The following is a 19,251-nucleotide window of genomic DNA, read 5'->3' as shown; positions in this document are numbered from 1 at the left end:
TAAAGCAGTATACTTCTTTACCTTTTTGATGGAAATATTAAAAACTGATTTGCATTATTTTTCTATCTTTGTGTAGGATGCCCTTTTCTTTATTAGATACTTAGCTGTGTATATTCAGTTCAGTTCAGTCGCTCAGTCGTGTCCAACTCTTTGCAACCCCATGGACTGCAGCACGCCAGCTCCCTGACCATCAACTGTGTATATTACTCTTTTTCTGTTTTGAAATAGTATCTGTCAACGTTGAACTGTATCAATGATATTCTTATACATAGAATTATATAATTAGAAAAGGACTTTTCACAAATATAGCATTTTTAATTTATAAACTGACAAACTTGAAAAAATGAAAAGTATCTACTCTTTTCAAAAGAATTGAATCTTTTTTCTTGACTAGGTGGTTTAGCTATGCTTATTATGTATGGCTTGCGTTTTAGAGAAGACTGTTTGGGAAGATGATGTATATGAGTCTGCCTCCCATTCTTTTTTTCTAGCCTGCTTTCCTGAGAGAGTTTTTGTGTTTGTTTCCTTAACTTCCAGTCTCTCATTAACCCACCTCCATCTAGTGTTTGTTCCCATCGTTCTGTTGCTTCTCCAGAATTGTCCAGGACTCTGTTAGCCACGTGTCCTACTTTTCCTAGAACTGGTCCAGGTTATGCCTGTTATTTTGACATCAATTTTAATACAGTCTTTTTTACTCTCAAAAGTGTTCCAGTTTATATAATTAATTGTATGGTCACCCTTTCTATGACTACATGATAAGGGAGCTGGTGATAAAACACTGGACCTTATCTTGCTTGATTTTCATTAGCATTTCACACTGTTGCTTCTCCGTTGTTTGTGTGGTGTGGAATGATTTTCTGCTTATTCTGTCAGTGTTGTTGTTTCTTGGCACTTGGTCTTGCTATCCCTGTGTTTCTTACTTTTCCCGTATTTTCTGAAATTGTATTACATAGTCTTCATTGCTTTCTATGTATGCTTTCTTCTACTGCAGTTAGTCTGTCCTGGAAGTTCTTACACAGATTGAATATTCCAAAAGCTAAATAGCTATAAGTAGCATTGCTAAGATCTTTAAATATAAATGTATTTTTTTCTAGCAACAAATTACATTATTTCTAAGCCAAGTCTAACACTATCTTTAGCTCCAATGCTGGTTTTGTTTCCTCTTTCTAAAGTATGTAACATTTCATGGCACATATTTACTGGTTTTCTAAAAACACCATGTGTTTTCCTTGTTTTTACATGAAGAGTATTGGAATGAGCTTTAAATATATTGAATTAGCCACAGATATTACCCAAGTTCTGTACGCTTTTTAGTTTGTAATAGCCTCCGTCTAGCCTTTGTATGCATTGTCATTAGACAGTGTTTGAAAATTTTGTCTATACTGTTAGTAAATGTAGGAGCTGATACAGTGAGTATTCACATGGCCACAGCAATAACTGAAGATTGAAAGAAAAAAGCCTCTAGTAGTACGTGACCCCTTCCTTATACTTTTACTTTCTTATACTTTTCCATATCCCTGAAATGTTACAGTTTGTCCTGTGAAATTGTCTGTGTAGAATGGAACTTTAAACCATGTGTTGCATAACTGTAGGAATGTCTATAGTTGCTCATAATGCCAGATTGATCATCTGTCTTGAATATCATATTATTTATTGAACTATATTCTTTGGATATCTGCAAGCACCTCACACACACAGTGTCAACACCAAAAACTCATTCTCTCTCTATGAAGTTCTGCTTTTTTCCTATTACATGTGTGTGTGTGTAAGTGCTCAAGTAAGTTTGTGTGTGTTAGTGCTCAAGTTGGTGTTTTGGCACCACACTAACCATCTACAGAGCTGCCCAACCTAAAACCTAGGAGTCAGTTTTGATTTCTTACTCTTTGTAGATATAGTGACCATCACCAGATCTGTCATTTAAATCCTTCTAAATATATTAGAATAACCAGTTCTTTTCATCTCTGCTCTTTATGCCAGCACCATCATTCAAGCCATTGCCATCTCTAGGCCTTCTGTTACTGGTCATCAGCACTCTTCTATAATCACTCTCCACACTAAACATCTGTTCATGTCCTCTCTTGCTTAAAACCCCCTCTGTGGCTTGCCATTCTCGTCTCATGAACTGCAGACTCCTAAAGCTGATTTATAAGGCCGTCTAGACTCACTGGTGCCACGTAACCTCTGCATTCTTTGTCCAGTAGTTCCAATCTTTTTTATACTGCTTCCTCTACCTAGAATACCCTTTCCTCCTTGTGTGTAGTTTGCTTGGCTAATCACAATTTCTACATCATTCTGTAAATCTCAGTATAAACATCACTTCCTCAGGAAACTCTTTTTTCCTAAATTGTAGACCAGCTTTATTTGTTCTTAGGACTTCTTGTACTCTTTCTATTACAGCGCTACCATGCTGTGTCTTCTTATATTAATCTCAGCAGAGAAAGAGACTGTATAAAATCTTGATGTACTGTCCACTTTATTTTCAGAGCTTACTAGAATGCTGGACTCTCTGTAGGAACTCAGTAAATATTTGTTGCTGAGTGACTGCAAGGAGATCCAACCAGTCCATTCTAAAGGAGAACAGCCCTGGGTGCTCTTTGGAAGGAATGATGCTAAAGCTGAAACTCCAGTACTTTGGCCACCTCATGTGAAGAGTTGACTCATTGGAAAAGACTCTGATGCTGGGAGGGATTGGGGGCAGGAGGAGAAGGGGACGACAGAGGAGAAGGGGACGACAGAGGATGAGATGGCTGGATGGCATCACTAACTCTATGGATGTGAGCCTGAGTGAACTCCGGGAGTTGGTGATGGATAGGGAGGCCTGGCGTGCTGCAATTTATGGGGTTGCAAAGAATCGGGCACGACTGGGCGACTGAACTGAACTGAACTGAACTGAATATCATCTAACACTGAATCGCTGCTCTCTCTGTATCTATATTTGGAAAAGTATCAGTTGGATAAAAATAGAAGTTCTAGTCATTTTGTTTCATTGTAGATTCCAAGGTATTTTTCACAAGGACAGTAGTATTTAAAGCAGTGTCAGGAAAGTAGTGATTTTGATTAATTGTATTTTGCTTATTCATCCTCTGATTTCAATTAAACAGTGATTCTCAATGTTTATAAAAGGTAAAAAAATCTCGGCGTCCCTAAGCACTGTCCCATCAAAATCAACTGCTCAGTCACTCATAATGGCTGGTCTTCAGTTCAGTTCATTTGCTCAGTCGTGTCCGACTCTTCGCGACCGCATGAACTGCAGCACGCCAGGCCTCCTTGTCCATCACCAACTCCCGGAGTTTACCCAAACTCATGTCCATTGAGTCGGTGCTGCCATCCAGCTGTCTGATCCTCTATCGTCCCCCTCTCCTTCAGGCCCTCAATCTTTTCCAGCATCAGGGTCTTTTTAATGAGTCAGCTCTTTGCATGAGGTGGCCAAAGGATTGCAGTTTCAGCTTCAACATCAGTCCTTCCAATGAACACCCAGGACTGATGTCCTTGAGGATGGACGAGTTGGATCTCCTTGCAGTCCAGGGGACTCTCAAGAGTCTACTCCAGCACAACAGTTCAAAAGCATCAGTTCTTTAGCACTCAGCTTTCTTTATAGTCCAACTCTCACATCCATACATGACCACTGGAAAAACTATAGCCTTGACTAGATGGACCTTTGTTGGCAAAGTAATGTCTCTGCTTTTGAATATGCTGTCTACGTTGGTCATAACTCTCCTTCCAAGGAGTAAGCGTCTTTCAATTTCATGGCTGCAGTCACCATCTGCAGTGATTTTGGAGCCCAAAAAATAAAGGCTGTCACTGTTTCCAAATCTTAGGTGTGGGTAATCTGTAAACCTTCCCTTATCTCCATTTCCTCATTCAGCTATACCCTCTCTCATTCTGTTGTGGGTCCTGTTTCATATGTTGTTAAGTTTGAGTTGGGTGAAATAATTTCATGGACTGAAACCTAAATTTAATTTATGAAAATATGAAGTACAGTAGAAGCCCTCTTCACTGATGAGTTTGACAATAGAGTGGTTAGTTAGAAAGTTGATTAGAGTGAGGAATTGTAAAAAATGATACATAGATATCTGAAACAGAGGATTTTAACTGAAATCACAAGAGTGCTTGTTTGTTCTCCAGTCTTTTCATTTTGGGCAAAGCATTTGTAAGTTATTGTATTCTTTACTGGAATTCTCTCTTATCCTTCTTGTATATACTACGTTTGTAAAGCAGCACTTGTGATTTCCATTTTCAGTTTCTTTAAAGTAGAATAAGAACATAAAAATTTTTATGAAACAGTCTGAGTTTTGAAAATCTTCTGTACTCTTACGATTTTTCTTCTCCAAGATTTTCTTAGGCACTTTTATTGTCTTTCAAAAGCTTATGATCCAGTTTTTATAATAGCTCTATTTATGTATTCGTGTTTTATCAGATTATATACTTGTGATTTAAATTTTATGGTTATAATACACAGAACAATTAGTATGAACAGAAACAAAAACAGACTCTGGATAAGCATATACCTTGGGTCTTGTGTAGTCTGAAATAGGCTCAACTTTGAGCATGCTGTGTATTATGGGTGTTAATTTGTTTTACAGGGGTAATGGGGGGCTTGTTTGTCCCGTGAATCAGTTAAGCTGGAATAGGGAAATAGGTCAAGAGAGCTAATACATACATGCTATAACTTCTAATACTAAAGATTTTATACAAGCCTAATCCTCCCTATCGCTTCCTTCCAATGATGTGTTTAAACTTTGAGGCTTTTTTTTTTTAAGGCTTTATGTTTTTTATAGTTTCATAACTCAGTATCGTGTAATATGTTTGACAGGTAGTAATAATAATTATAATGATGTGCTAAGTGTTATATTAACGTTTCATTTAATTCCCTTGATATATGTGTTTTTTTCCCATTTTTATAGGTGAGGAAATTGATTCAGAGTTATGTAATATACCTGAAGCCATATAGGTATTAAATGTCAGGTTGGGGTTTGAATTTAGGTGACTCTGATTCTAAAATATATAATCTTTATCATTGGTAAGGCTATCTTTTTTAAGCTAATTTTTTCTGGGTGTATGTGTTTCTGTCTGTTTTAGATGAAGAAAATAGTTTACATGTTGTAGTGAATTGTGGAGAAGCATTGCTGAAGAATAACACTTATTGGCCTCTTGTCAGTGATTTTATTAATATCCTTTCTCATCAAAGTGTGGCTAAGAGATTTTTGGAGGACCATGGCTTATTAGTGACATGGATGAACTTTGTATCTTTCTTTCAAGGTATGAATTTCAGTCTTTTTCTTATTTATTTATTTTAGTTTGCAAAATTACTACTAGTAAACTATCAGACCCTAATTGAAAGAAAAGAAATAGCACATCATTCAGTTACATGTGAAATGTCTCATTTTAATTGATATTTGTAAGTATTTAATAAAGTGCTCATGAAACATATCAGAGTTATGAAAAAAGTCAAACAATTATATAGAAAATAGCAGTGTAATTTTAAAAAGCATTTTAAAGCATTTATCTAGAAATTTTCTTATAAGAACGATTGTTAACACTTCCATAAAAAGTTCAACCAGTACCGATTAAAATGGTTTTGAGTTTATTTAATATATTCAATTATGTTATATAAGAAAGATAGTTCACAAAATGTTTTTAAGAAAGTCTTGTTTATGAAGAATTCCGAAAGGACCAGACTATTTTATTTTTAATAATTTATTAATTTCTGTATATATTTTGTCATTTATGCCATCTGTGAACATTAAAATCTGTTTGGTATGAGGAAGTATTTTACTTGATTTTGAGTATGGGTGTTTGTTTCCATTTGGCATGGTTTATATCTGTTTTAATTTTTGTAAGGTATGAACTTAAATAAGCGAGAACTAAATGAGCATGTGGAGTTTGAATCTCAGACCTACTATGCTGCCTTTGCTGCTGAACTTGAAGCCTGTGCACAGCCAATGTGGGGACTCCTATCACACTGTAAAGTTAGGGTATGTTGAAAATATTTTTGTTAATTTCTGTATTTACCTTTAAAATAATTTTAAGAAGAAGATTTATGGAAACATTGACTTGTTTACTTGTATATAATAATATGCAGTGTTTAATTTTGAATTCAGCTCTGTGAAAATTGACCTAAGACAGTAATGATTATTCTTAGGTAGGTTGGACTTGATGTATGTAAATGAATTATCAGATCTTTCTAACCTTCCCTTATTATAAATAGTCTTTGTAGCTGCACATTCATCTTTATTGTTTCATTTTATCCATTATCAGTTAGTTACCTAATGTTTCTTATCTTTCAAGGGATGAGGATAAACTTAAAGTTTACACTTTTAAGATTCCAAGAACAAAATCAATATACATTTCATACAATTCCTGTTTGTGAAAAGAACCTAAGAGTATATAACAACAACATAAATTCTTATAATTGGTTAAGAAACATGAAGTCGTGTCCAACTCTTTGCGACCCAATGGACTGTAGCCTACCAGGCTCCTCAGCGCATGGAATTTTCCAGGCAAGAGTACTGGAGTGGGTTGCCATTTCTTTCTCCAGGAGATCTTCTCAACCCAGGGATCAAACCCGGGTCTCTCGCACTGCCGGCAGACGCTTTACCGTCTGAGCCACCAGGGAAGCCCAGCTCACTTATAATTGCATGTGTTTTTGTCTTTCTATAAAAATACATATATCTACCTTTGCATTTTAAAGTATTGGTTTGATGGGTCTCCAGAATCCTTGGATAGTTCAGAAAAATGTTATCTCCTGACCCTACGAAACTAAGGACTTAAAGATTTTGCTGTTTGGATCCCATGAAGTCCTACCTGCTAGCCTGTTCCAGTAAGCACGCTGCAAAAGGTTGTATAGTGCTTTTGGTTCTGCCTCTTTCAACTTAGGTGACTTGGTCAACTCATTTAAAACCATTTGAACTTCTCAGACTTTTTCTTTTAAAAACCTAAAGGGAACAAAACAGAAATGGGACAGCAAAGCCTGCTCTTACTCACAGGGTTATTATGAGACTCTTTTACATATATTCTTTAAATATATGTGTTTCTTTAAGTGGCTTTCTATTTTCTCTCATGACTCCAGCTTTCTCTTAATGCAGATGACTCACAACTTTGTTACAGGCTAGCCAGGTTCAAATTTCCAATAGCTCTGGTTATTCAGGGTAGAATGTCAGAATATTCTGGTATTCTCCTTATAGGTACATGAGTTTTCTCAGGTTCCTAACTAACTTTTTAAAAACCTGTGTCTATACTGTGTCCTTTATGTCATTTTATGTATGCTGTTATAAATGATGCAGGTTTCCAGTATAGAAACCTCCCCAGCTGTGTTCAGACTGTAATCAGATACCGTGAATTCTCCCTTTTGTCCAGAAATGTCTCTCTACCACTTCTTTCCTCTGTTTTATTTCTTTATGTCAGTATTTTTAAAATCTTGGTTGTTAAGGTAACTTCTTAACTGATTTTTCTGCCTCTAGATTCTTCCTACTCTAGTCTTTCCTAATATCTAAGTCTCTGAGCTCTGTGCTTATTTCTCCTTCGCTTAAAAATCATTCACATTCCTTTCTGTCTACAGGATAATGTCCTTATTTCCTGTAGAGGCATTTAAGAACTTCCACAATTTGTCTTCAACGTATTTGTAATAATTTGCCTTCCTATACCCCATCTACCTCCATGCTTTCATTGGCTTGATTAGTATTCCTCAGCATGCAGTTCCTTTCTTGATTTCAGTGGTTTTGTTCAAATTAGTCCTTTTTTTTTTTTTGACATACACACTCATTCTTTCTGCTTAGTCCAGTGCTTCTGTTATATGAGAATCATCTGGGAAGCTTAAAAAATATATATGCTTAAGTGTCACTGCTAGAGATTTTGACTTGTTTGGTGTACAGTAGGATCTTGGCAGCAGTTCTAACTGGAATGAAAAGCCATTAGTATTAGCTTTTCAAAGATTGTATTCAAAGACTCAGCTGACATGTAATCTGCTCATTTTAACTTCTTTCAGATTTATGATTCTAGTCTCTGTTTTTATAGTACTTCCTTTAATTTCCATTGTAGCATTTATTAAAAAAAAAAAAAAAACCATGTCATCTAATATGAGATTTGTTTGTTCATTTATTAAAAAAAAAGTCTATTGAACGCTCTTCTATGCCAGATGCTATGTAGATGTTTGGGTTTCGGGTGTCAGACAAATCAAATAGATGTTCTTGCTCTATGGAGCAGTCTAATAGCAGAGATAGACATTAAGTAAGTAGGCATGTAGACTTGTTTTATAAGCGTTTGTAAATATTCTACAGGAAAATATCAGGTTACTGTGAGAATGATGAGTGTGGAGATTGATGGTTTTGAGGATCAGGGAAGGCCTTTTTGAAGAAAGAATATGAAGAAGCCAGCTATATGAAGAATAAAAGTGGGATTAGGGCTGGTAGTAAGGGAGACGGTATGGAATAACCTACCCCCAATGAGTAGGTGATTGGTCTTTTTAAGGAGTTTGTGGCTGGAGCCAGAGAATAAGATGGAATTGGAGAGATAGGCAGAGAGTAGATTATTAATGCAGGTTCTTATAGATCATGTTAATGAGCCTTGGATTTAATTTTAAGGAGAAGCCAGTGAATATTTTAAAGTAGGGGTTTGATGTGATCAGACTTACATTTAAAAGTTCATTCTGTTTGTTTGGAAAGACTGGATTGAGGAGAGTATGGGGAGCATCAAGACTAGTAGCAAATAGACCAGTTAAGATGCTGTGGTGATATTGTAGAAATTTCAGGTTTGAAATTCAAGATGTATTAAAGGTGCATTTTGAATGTTAAAGATGTATTTTGAAGGTAGAATCAAGAGGGTTGGTGATGGATTGTATGTTATTGATGAGTTAGATAAATTTTTGAGTAGCTGTATATGGAGATAATTTTACAGAGGTGAAAAAGATAATAGAAAAGCAGGTTTAAAGTTTTCAGAGTTAGATAAGTTTGAGATGCCTCTGAAACATCCAAGTGGAAATAGTGAATAAGCAGTTGGATATATGAGTTTTGTACTCAAAGAAGTCTGGGCTAGGGTATAAATTTTAGACCCTTGAGAATAAAAATGGCATTTATTGCCAGGGGATGGAATGTAGTCAAGTTGGGAGAAAAGGGAAATGGACTTTGAAGAAAAAGTTAACATTTAAATGTCAGAAAGGGAAAGGAGAAAATAAACAGAAGAATGCAGCATCATATAAGCCAACAGAAGAGATGCTGCCTTTGGAGAGAGGACTGATCTGATGTTGATATGAGAAGATCAGTATTTTAGGAAGATTATTCTGACAACTGTTTAGAATGAATTTGGATTATAAGACTGAAGCTATGTTTCTCTCTGTGATGAAGAGAAATCATTGTTTTCAGGCAGTAGTTATTTTTCACTTTTGAAGGCCAGGATTTCATTGTATTTTGGGTCCCTTAGAGAAAAATGAGCTCATGTTATCTTGTAATAAGAGAGGAGTTTGTCAGCTAAAGGGACATCTGGTTCCTAGATAAGATGTTCTCTTGTTGAGAACCTATACTATGCCAGACTTTATTCTTACACTATATTCCTCATGTTATGTTCTTATCTAATCTTCATAGCATCTCTTATAAAGTAGAGAGTATCATCCCTTTTTTTTCAGAGGTTGAACAACTCTCCCACATTTACACAACTACAAGTAGAAGCTTGAGTTTGAAAACAAATCTATCTGATTTCAGAACCAGTGCTTTTTATCACTTTGCTATAATTGTCTCTTAAAGAGGAATGTCTAGAGATTTTTAGCAGCAGTGTTGAGGTTTTAGAAATGTAAACTAGAAAAAAAGAGTATTTAAAAAGCTGTTTCTTTATGTTTTTTAATTATAAAATGTAAAACTAGAGGATTAGCAATAAAAAAGAAAACTTCACCTCATAGCTTACTTTCTTTGTATGATTGCCTTGTATGCTATTTGGTTCTTAAAAGTGCTAAGGGATCATTGAACAAGTTATACTAAATTAATAATAGCTAGCTTGGATAAAGGGATGGCACATTTCTAGAATGTCACTAATTTTTGCTTCCTAAACGGGAACAAATAAGCTGTGAAATTTCCATCTAGTGGCAAGCTTTAGATTACTGCAAGCTAGACATAAGTTGAGTCTGGCGGTGACTCTTTGCAGAACTTAACCAGCACTTGTCAGATGTAGTGCTAGTATGACATAGAGCGTTGTATGCACCTTGTTTCCATTTGCTTCTTCAATAACAGGAACCTGTTTGACCGTGATGGTACCTTTTGTTGACATTGATGCCCCAAAATGTTTTTCTAAAACCTTTTTATTGAGAGCCATTTTAATCTTCTTAAACTATACAATTAAGTAGTTTACAGTGTATTCACAAAGTTGTGCTGCAGTCACCACTAGTTCCAGAACGTTTTCAACACTGTGCCCCTACCCCCTGCCAAAAAAGAAAACGCAGCCTCTCCGTTCCAACCTCGTCTCGTTTCCTGGAAGGCGCTAATCTCCTAAATAGTATTCCATAGCACAGGGGTATCACACTTATTTGTCCATTTATGGGTTGATTTCGGTTTTTGGCTCTGTGGGTAATGTTGCTGTGAACATTTGTATAGGTTTTTGTGTGAATGTATGTTTTCAGCTCTCTTGGGTATATGAGAGTAGAATTGCTTGGTCATGTGGTAGCTCTGTGGGCTTCCCTGGTGGCTCAGCTGGTAAAGAATCCACCTGCAGTGCGAGAGACCTGGGTTCTATCCCTGGGTTGGGAAGATGTGCTGGAGAAGGGAACGGCTCCCCACTCCAGTATTCTGGCCTGGAGAATGCCATGGACCATATAGTCCATGGGGTCGCAAAGAGTAGGACACGACTGAGCACTCTTCATTTTCACTTTCATGGTAACTCTGTTTAACTTAAAAACGGCTGCACCGTTTTATATTTCTACCAGCTATGTATGAGAGTTTGTTGCTCTGTATTCTTGCCAACACTTATTTTACATTTCAAAAATTACAACCATCCAAATAGGTATAAAGTGGTATCTCATTGTGACTTTGATTTGCATTTTCCTAATGACTGATAGTATTGGCATCTTTTCTTGTGCATATTTGTCATTTGTAGATCCTCTTTGGAGAAATGTCTATTCAAATCCTTTGCCTAATTTTTTAAAGAGAGGGTATCATGATTTATTTTTCCATGTTTAACTTAATACTTTCCCATTTCACTGAATCAATTTCTCCGTAAAACATTACAGTATTCTTTCGTGTGTGTGTGCTAAGTTACTTCAGTCATGTCCTACTCTTTGCGACCCTATGAACTGTAGCCTGCCAGGCTCCTTTGTCCAAGGGATTCTTTAGGGAAGAATACTGGAGTGGGTTGCCATGCTCTCCCCCAAGGGATTTTCCCGACCCAGGGTCAAACTTGGGTCTCTCTATATTTCCTGCACTGGGAGACAGGTTCTTTACCACTAGCGCCATCCAGGAAGCTCACAATATTCTTCCACAGTACCCTTATTTTAAGGGGAACATAGTCATTTGCAAGCTAAGATATTCACAGGCTGTTTATAGTACTCCTATGTTCTGCCCTCTTTTTTTTATTGTGGCAAAATATGCATAACATAATTTTTCTTTTTTACTGCTTTAACCCATTTTTAGGTATATAATTCAGTGACATTAAATACATACATTCTCAATGTTGTGCAACCATCCATTTCTGAAACTTTTATTTTTATCATTCTAAATGAAACTCCATCCAATAATAACAGTAGGGAACTTACATTTTTAGGATCTCTTGAAATGGAATCCAGTTTACATCACATAAATTTATTTCAGCTTTGATTCATTTTCAGGAATATATTATATAGAGGGTGATATATTGTGTTCTTTAATTTTTATGACTATCACTAATTTTTACTATTAGTTTGTGAAATGATTTCTTGAAATGGCAAATGTGGTTATTTTGAACATATGTATATTTTATTATTTTACATGTATATAATACACATAACTATTTTTATACATTGCATATATTTTGAAGTTGAGCATATATATACTTATATACTGTAAATTTATAAGGCTTATTATTTTAGGAAACTCAAGAATATACCCGAAATGTTGTTAGATATTGCCTTGAAGCTCTTCAAGACTGGTTTGATGCTATTAACTTCGTAGATGAGGTATGTATATTTTTGATTATGTAAAAGCATTTAAGAAAAGAAGTGTAGATCTCATTTAACCTTGAAAATAATGAATGTCTTTTCATGGGATAAGGGAAAGATGTCAGAATAAGCATAAAATCACTAGGCTTTAAAAAAGGAGGAAGTAAGAGACCAATCATTTGTTATTTAGGGGATTCTACAGTATGTTAACTGTATTTGCTTATTTCCTAGAGAAGGATATATTTTTTAATGTTATTAAATGTGTATTTCTCAGGAGTGAATATCAGTTTCTTTCAGGGAGGAAAAAGTGGCAGTGCAAATGTGAATAGAATAGAGGAGATTGATGGAAAATGCACCACAGCTTTATCAATTGGTCACTGCTCTGTGGGTATGAGCAGAAGTAATTGTCATTGATAATGAACTGAGAAGAATTAAATAAAGAATGAAAGAAAAAAGAATGAAAGTTTAAGTAGCATTTGGGAATCAAACAATATGTCTTTTACGATGTTTAAAAGTTTCTTGTTTCTTAAAGTGCTTTGACATATTTGTTTCTGAAAACAACCCTGGTTAAGTAGGGAAGATATTGTTATCCTTTCCTTTTTCATAGATGTAAAATGGAGATAGAGATATTAAGTGACTTGCCTGTAGTTTTATGGCAAACTACTAATAATTCTGGGTCTAGAGCCTACATCTCTCAACTGCTTGTCTGGTAGTATTTCAGCTGTACTAGCTGTTGGCAATGAAAAGAGCTTTAGAATTAGGCATACCTGAGTAAAAACTGTTGCTCTGCCACAAATCAAATAGCTGTGTCTTCTTGACAGTGTTTTTGTTTGTTTTAAAGCATTACCGAGTCTGTCTACTCATTTCTTTAAGATAATACTATTAGCTAGTGAGGATTGACCAAAAGGCATGTATTTCGTATGTGATAAATATTTGTTCTGTCAGCCTGAGTATGGAGGTCAGAAGTTATTGCAGTAATCCAGCACAGATGAAGTAAATAATAATTTTTGAATTGAATTAAGACATATCAAACAATCACTTAGAACACAGGATGGAATAAATTTTTCCCAAAGTGTAGACTGAAATTCTAAAGAATCCTGAAATTCTAAATATCATTTATGAGTGTATAGCAGAGCAACATTTATGAGTATATAGCAGAGTAGTTAGAGTCTTCTCTCATGAGAGAAAAGTAGAACGTGTGTTTACCCAGCAAATATTTATTGAATGTTTACTATGTTCTAAACACTGGGGTTACAGTGATGAAAGGGTTCCTAATTTGGGGAAATGGAAGACAAGTAAATGGCTAATATGATCAGAATGCTTCTGTATAAAGTTCTGACGAGGGTGCTATAGGGGAGAATAGAGTGGAGCATCTGATTTACCCTGAGGGACTCAGGAAAAACTTCCTAGTAGAAATGTTATTTCAGCAAAGTCTTATGGTACATTAATCCAGCGGGAGCAAGTATATATAGCATTTGAGGCCAAGGGAAGAGCATATACAAAGGCTCTACTTATAGTGTATGAGTTTATATGACAATAGATAAGGCCGGAGAGTCCTATCTCTCAAGAGTTGGACAGTTAAAGGAGGTTAAAACTATAGGGAGCCATTAAAAGATGATAAATGGAGAAGTACAGGGTTAAAGTAATGTTCAGTAAGACTATCTCCTGGCAGTATGAAAATTTAATATGCATTTAAAAACAGATTTAAGTAGATGTATTAATTAAGCTTCTTTTTAAAACACTTTTAAGGCAGCCTGATTTAAAGGAGCGATACTTTATTATGAGTACAGAGAGATCGTTCAGGGATCTTATGGCATTCTGGACTTCAGGAACTGAGTGGAATGCTGAACAGGAGCTCTTGTCTCTTGCTTTTCCTTGCTCTTTCTGCCTCATTTTTTTCTTCTCTTTCTGTAGATTGGTTTTTCTGTGCTTTTTTTTTTTTGCCTTTGTTAAACATTATCTTCCTATAATTGTCTTATATTGCAGTTTCAGCCATACTCCAAGAATCTCCACAGATGTCTTTAAATCCCAGTTCAGTTTTCAAGTGAGAGAGAACCTCATTGCCCATGATGGGATAGGGATCCCCTGCCCTGATCTAGTCAGATGTGACTGCTCTAAACTTGACTGGCAGGCTCCAATTCCTGTGTGTATGTATTTGGAAAGGGCGGAGGAAGGGACATTCTGAGAAGAAGAGGGAGGTTTGTGAGCTAGACAGATACCACAAAAAGCTTCTTATAGAGGGTAAGAATAGAAGCAAAGGTTAGCACTGAAATCTGGGCACTAAATGTTGAGAGCCTGAGCTAAGGTTGGTTAGAGGCAATGTGGAAAGAGGAAAAAGTAGAATTAAGAGGTACTTAGAAAATCAAACACACTTTGACGCCTTAGCAAGTGAGGAGATTTGAGAGAAGGAAAGAGTTTACATTTCAGATTTCTATTACTGGGAATTTGCAGAAGAAACATTGAGAAAGATTGAGTTTTAGGGCAAAGATGCTGAGTTTGATCTGGACACAGTGTATTTGTGGTCCCCATGGGATGTTAAATAAGTGTTGATGTTCGGTAGATACTTGAATGTAGGGTTTGGAGTTCAGGAGTGAAATTTCTGCTGAGATTTAGTAGTCATCTTGTGTTGGCAGTTGAAGCTATAAACTGAACGAAGTGTCTCAAATGGGAACAGTGGAAAGCTGAGAATGGAATCTAAGAAACACCTCAGTATATTTGGAAGGAGTGTTAAAAGAGTTTTTCAAGTAGCTTATTTGTGACATTGGACAAAGGGAGATTATGGAATGTAAAGCTGCAGAAGAATGTGTGTTTAACATATGCTCAAGCCTTAAAAGACAAGATAGAGCCTATGGCTTAGCAATTAATAGAAATGTGTGTTGAGTTCTGTGTTCTTTTACTTTATCCTCACAGTTGTCCATCTGCTTATTATCTTCACTTTATGGATGGGGCAGCTTAGGCACAGAGAAGTAACTTGCTCTCAGTTTTATAGCTATAGGTGGCAGAGTCTGGATTTGAATGCATGCAAACCCAGCTTTTAAGAGCCTGCTCTTCACCACTGTTCTTGATGCCTTCAAAGGAAATTGAAGGAGATTCTGATTTAGCTAGTTAGTATATGTTATGTTACTCAAACGATGATAGTAATATAGGGCAAACTTGTTTGATTTTTATTTTTGATTATGGTGAAATGCACATAAAATTTACCACCTTTTAAACCTTTTTTAAAGTATACAGTTATTCACATTCTTGTGCAACCAACCTCCAGAACTTTGTTTAGTAAAACTGAAACTCTGTCCCCAGCAAACCCAATAATCTCATTTTCCCTTACCCCCAGCCTCTGGCAGCCATCATTATACTTTGTGTCTCTATGATATTGACTGCTTGGCATACCTAAGTGGAATCATACAGTATATGTATTTTTGTGACTGGTTTATTTCACTTAGCATAATGTCTCAAAGGTTCATCCAAATTGCAGCATGTGTCAGAAATTCCTCCCTTTTTCTGGAAGTCAGACATTTATTAGAACAACTTTCTATAGATGGTTATTCACATGTTAAAGAGGATTTTTTTCTCATACTGGTTTTGGAAAAAACTCTTTCAGGGATGGTGACATTTCAAATCTTTATGACTCAATATGATACTATATTAGCATAATTATGAGAATGTTTTGGCTAGATTTTTTTAACAGGAGAAAACTACTAAAAATTTATAGAAGCATTAAAAACAAATGATATCTTTTAATGTTTCATTTTTCTTGTTTAAGAAAAACAACAATTTGTGTTTGCCCTTTAGCAATAGTGTGACCCATGGGAGTCACAGATTTAAAATACACTTTTTATAATATCCACAAGGATATCAAAGATCTCTGACGTGTACTGTACTAAGCTTTCCTATAGAGTCTGTGTTCACCACTGATATGGGGAGCATCTCATCCAGCTAGGTAAGCCCTTTAACTGCACTTCAGGATAGGGCTGTAGTCAGACCCTCAGATAATTCTGAATATAGCAGACTAGCTTCTCAGTTCACTACATGTTAGCTTTAGGAAGTTAAGTTTTTTAAAATTGAATTTCCCTATTTATAAAATTGGAATATTCAATTTCTACCCCATAGGGGTCTCCTAGGATTAAATTAAATATGAATAAAGTGCTTATCAGCACGGTGACTGGCACACTCAGTGAATGTTAGCTGTGATTATTGTTTTTGTTATTATCATCACATTTGTTGTGCATGCATTTGAAGATTCTGAAATGGCCGACTGTAAAGGGAAACGTCTTCCATCCCTTATTCTGTACGAGATGCATCAGAGGATTGAGTATATAGTTTGAGTATATAGTTTCTGCCTTTAAGGAACTTGCATTTGGGTCTTTAAATTGTAATACTTTTTTCTACAGTGGGGTTTTTAAACTATAACGTCTAAAATCTTACTTTTTGATAAAAAAAAGTGTAGGCCAATAAATCAAGGTGGAAGTGTTGTTTTAGCATTTTAAAACCTTTGAATTTGGTAAAGTATTATTTGACTTCTGGATTTTCTTTCTTTCCAGCCAGCACCTAACCAAGTTACTTTTCATCTGCCACTACATCGTTATTACGCTATGTTTTTGAGTAAGGTAAAAGTTTTCATTAAATACTCTGTTCATCTGTTTTATGAACATTGGGAAATATGTATTAAATTAGTAACTTTTTTAATAACAATTTTTAGGCTGTGAAATGTCAAGAACTAGATTTGGATTCTGTTTTGCCAGATCAGGAAATGTTAATGAAACTAATGATTCACCCACTACAAATTCAGGTATGTATTTAGGCTTTTGGGCTGGCTGGAGTCCCTAGTGGCTCAGACGGTAAAGAACCTGTCTGCAATGCAGGAGACCTCATTTAAGGTTTCAGTGAATATTATTATAAATGTACCCAGGAGTCATCATGGCAACTTAACTCATATATAAGCTCCAAAAGAAGGAGTATATAAAATATAGTGATTATTTTAAAATTATATATTTGAACTGACTATCCTGAATACTAGATAGAATATCAGGCTTATGCTCTGATTAAGCTGTAAAATATTTTGAAATGATTGTTTATCGTAACATGATTTTATAAAGGTTGACTATAGATGACTTGTTTGTTCAATTAATTTTTGTTTTACTAGGCAAGTCTTGCTGAAATCCATAGCAATATGTGGGTAAGAAATGGTCTGCAGATCAAAGGACAAGCCATGACCTATGTCCAGTCTCATTTCTGTAATTCCATGATTGATCCTGACATTTACCTGTTACAGGTAAGCCAGTCTAGTGATGGAGATGTTGAACTTCAGAAGTATCTCATTTGTACCTGTGGGATTTTAATTTGTAGAGGTGACTAAATGAGGACACAGAGAGGTCAGTGCTATTGAAAGAAGAATTTTATTACTTACATTTTCCAAAGGGAGAGGGGCATGCCATGCCACACAGGACCAAAGGGGAAGCATTAGATTTTTGTCAGGGGACAGAGGAATGAGGGGAAATCCTAGATCAGAAGCTTTATTGAGGTTTCCATAGGAAAGGCAAGGCAGGGCTAGGGAAGTAGTTTAGCATTGGCTGGTTTGAATCATCTTGGTGGGCTTTGGGGCATAAAGGCCATCCCCAGCTCTCTGGTACCTGCCCTGGCCGAGGGGCCTGCGGATGTATTGGGTTGGTCTGTGAGTTAAATAAAGGGCGAGAGTGACTTGCATATGAAAGACTTGCTTCCAGGTAAGCTGTTGGAACAAATACGATACAGAAAATAAGAGGAATGATAAACACAAGAAATAAAACTGGGGAATTTCCTCATGGTCCAGTGCTTAGGACTTGGTGCTTTCACTGTCAAGGGCCCAGGTTCAATCCCTAGTTGGGGAACTAAGATCCTGCAAGCCATGTGCGTACCCAGAGGTGGAAAAGAGGAAGAAAAAAAGAAAAAGAGGCATTGAACCATGTCTAATATCATATAGGAAACGAATCGCCAGTCTAGGTTCGATGCAGGATACAGGGTGCTCGGGGCTGGTGCACTGGGATGACCCAGAGGGATGGTATGGGGAGGGAGGTGGGAGGGGGGTTCAGGATTGGGAACACATGTACACCCGTGGTGGATTCATGTTGATGTATGGGAAAACCAATACAATATTGTAAAGTAGCCTCCAATTAAATAAATTTAAATTAAAAAAAGAAGAATACTGAATAAATAAATACTACTGAGAAATAAACCTTGTGGGTTTTATTTTTATTTATTTATTTATTGATCTTTTAAAGGTTTGTGCATCTAGACTTGATCCAGATTATTTTATTTCATCTGTCTTTGAAAGGTAAGCATAGTTTTATTAATACAGGTATTAGGAAGTATTTGGAATTTAAGTTAATTTTGTCTTAACTTTAAAAAAATCTGTCTCAAATATTTTTTTAATAGATTTAAGGTAGTGGATTTGTTGACAATGGCTTCACAACATCAAAACACAGTACTTGATGCAGAGCATGAGAGATCCATGTTAGAAGGCGCTCTTACATTTCTTGTGATTCTTTTGAGTCTTCGTTTACATTTAGGTAAAAAGCACTAATACAAATACTTGGGTACCTCCCTTTCCTCCCCTTACCCTGTGGTAGTAACTGGTTTATGGAAAAAAAGGAAAGGATGCATTTCATACTCTTGACACAATATGTTTTACTGTTAATACTCCTTTTAGAATATTCTTTGAACCCTTACTTAAGGGAACTGCAAATAGCAGGGCAGTTAAACTGCAGTTATATTGGGGCATTGTTTTCTTTGCCCTATGATTTTTGAAGCATCTCATTTTTGGTAAAATAACTTAATTGTGTGGTAAGTTGTTTCTTTATAATATATAAATATTCAGATATATTAATTCTATTTTTAATTTTAGGAATGTCTGATGATGAGATTCTCAGAGCAGAGATGGTAGCCCAGCTGTGTATGAATGACAGAACACACAGTTCATTGCTGGACCTCATATCCTTTTAAGAGTTTAATTTTCTTTTAGTTGTAGGATCTAAATTACAAGTAATATTTATGGATTAAAATATATCACTTTCTGATTAAAACTTTTTTTTTTGAGGTTGGAAAATAATATGGAAAAAAACTCCCAATTTTTTTGTTCAATTCTGTGTTCAAGACCAGTGGCAGATTTG

General features: G+C 35.8%; 1 protein-coding gene across 1 annotated transcript in view; it reads left to right on the top strand.

The window, feature by feature from the left end:
• The window catches only part of UBR3 (ubiquitin protein ligase E3 component n-recognin 3), a 199,405-nt gene that overhangs the window by 70,289 nt on the left and 109,865 nt on the right, over window positions 1-19,251 (top strand). The window contains exons 9-17 of the mRNA XM_052658353.1: window positions 5,080-5,259; window positions 5,842-5,975; window positions 12,041-12,127; window positions 16,648-16,713; window positions 16,806-16,895; window positions 17,250-17,378; window positions 18,364-18,416; window positions 18,518-18,651; window positions 18,987-19,071. Of these exons, the coding sequence (XP_052514313.1) occupies window positions 5,080-5,259; window positions 5,842-5,975; window positions 12,041-12,127; window positions 16,648-16,713; window positions 16,806-16,895; window positions 17,250-17,378; window positions 18,364-18,416; window positions 18,518-18,651; window positions 18,987-19,071 (958 nt within the window). The remainder of the gene's footprint in view (window positions 1-5,079; window positions 5,260-5,841; window positions 5,976-12,040; window positions 12,128-16,647; window positions 16,714-16,805; window positions 16,896-17,249; window positions 17,379-18,363; window positions 18,417-18,517; window positions 18,652-18,986; window positions 19,072-19,251) is intronic.

Source organism: Budorcas taxicolor, chromosome 2 (assembly GCF_023091745.1).
Source record: "Budorcas taxicolor isolate Tak-1 chromosome 2, Takin1.1, whole genome shotgun sequence".
NCBI lineage: Eukaryota > Metazoa > Chordata > Mammalia > Artiodactyla > Bovidae > Budorcas > Budorcas taxicolor.
Note: the sequence above shows the minus strand (reverse complement) of the source record. Positions and strands in the feature narration are given on the sequence as shown.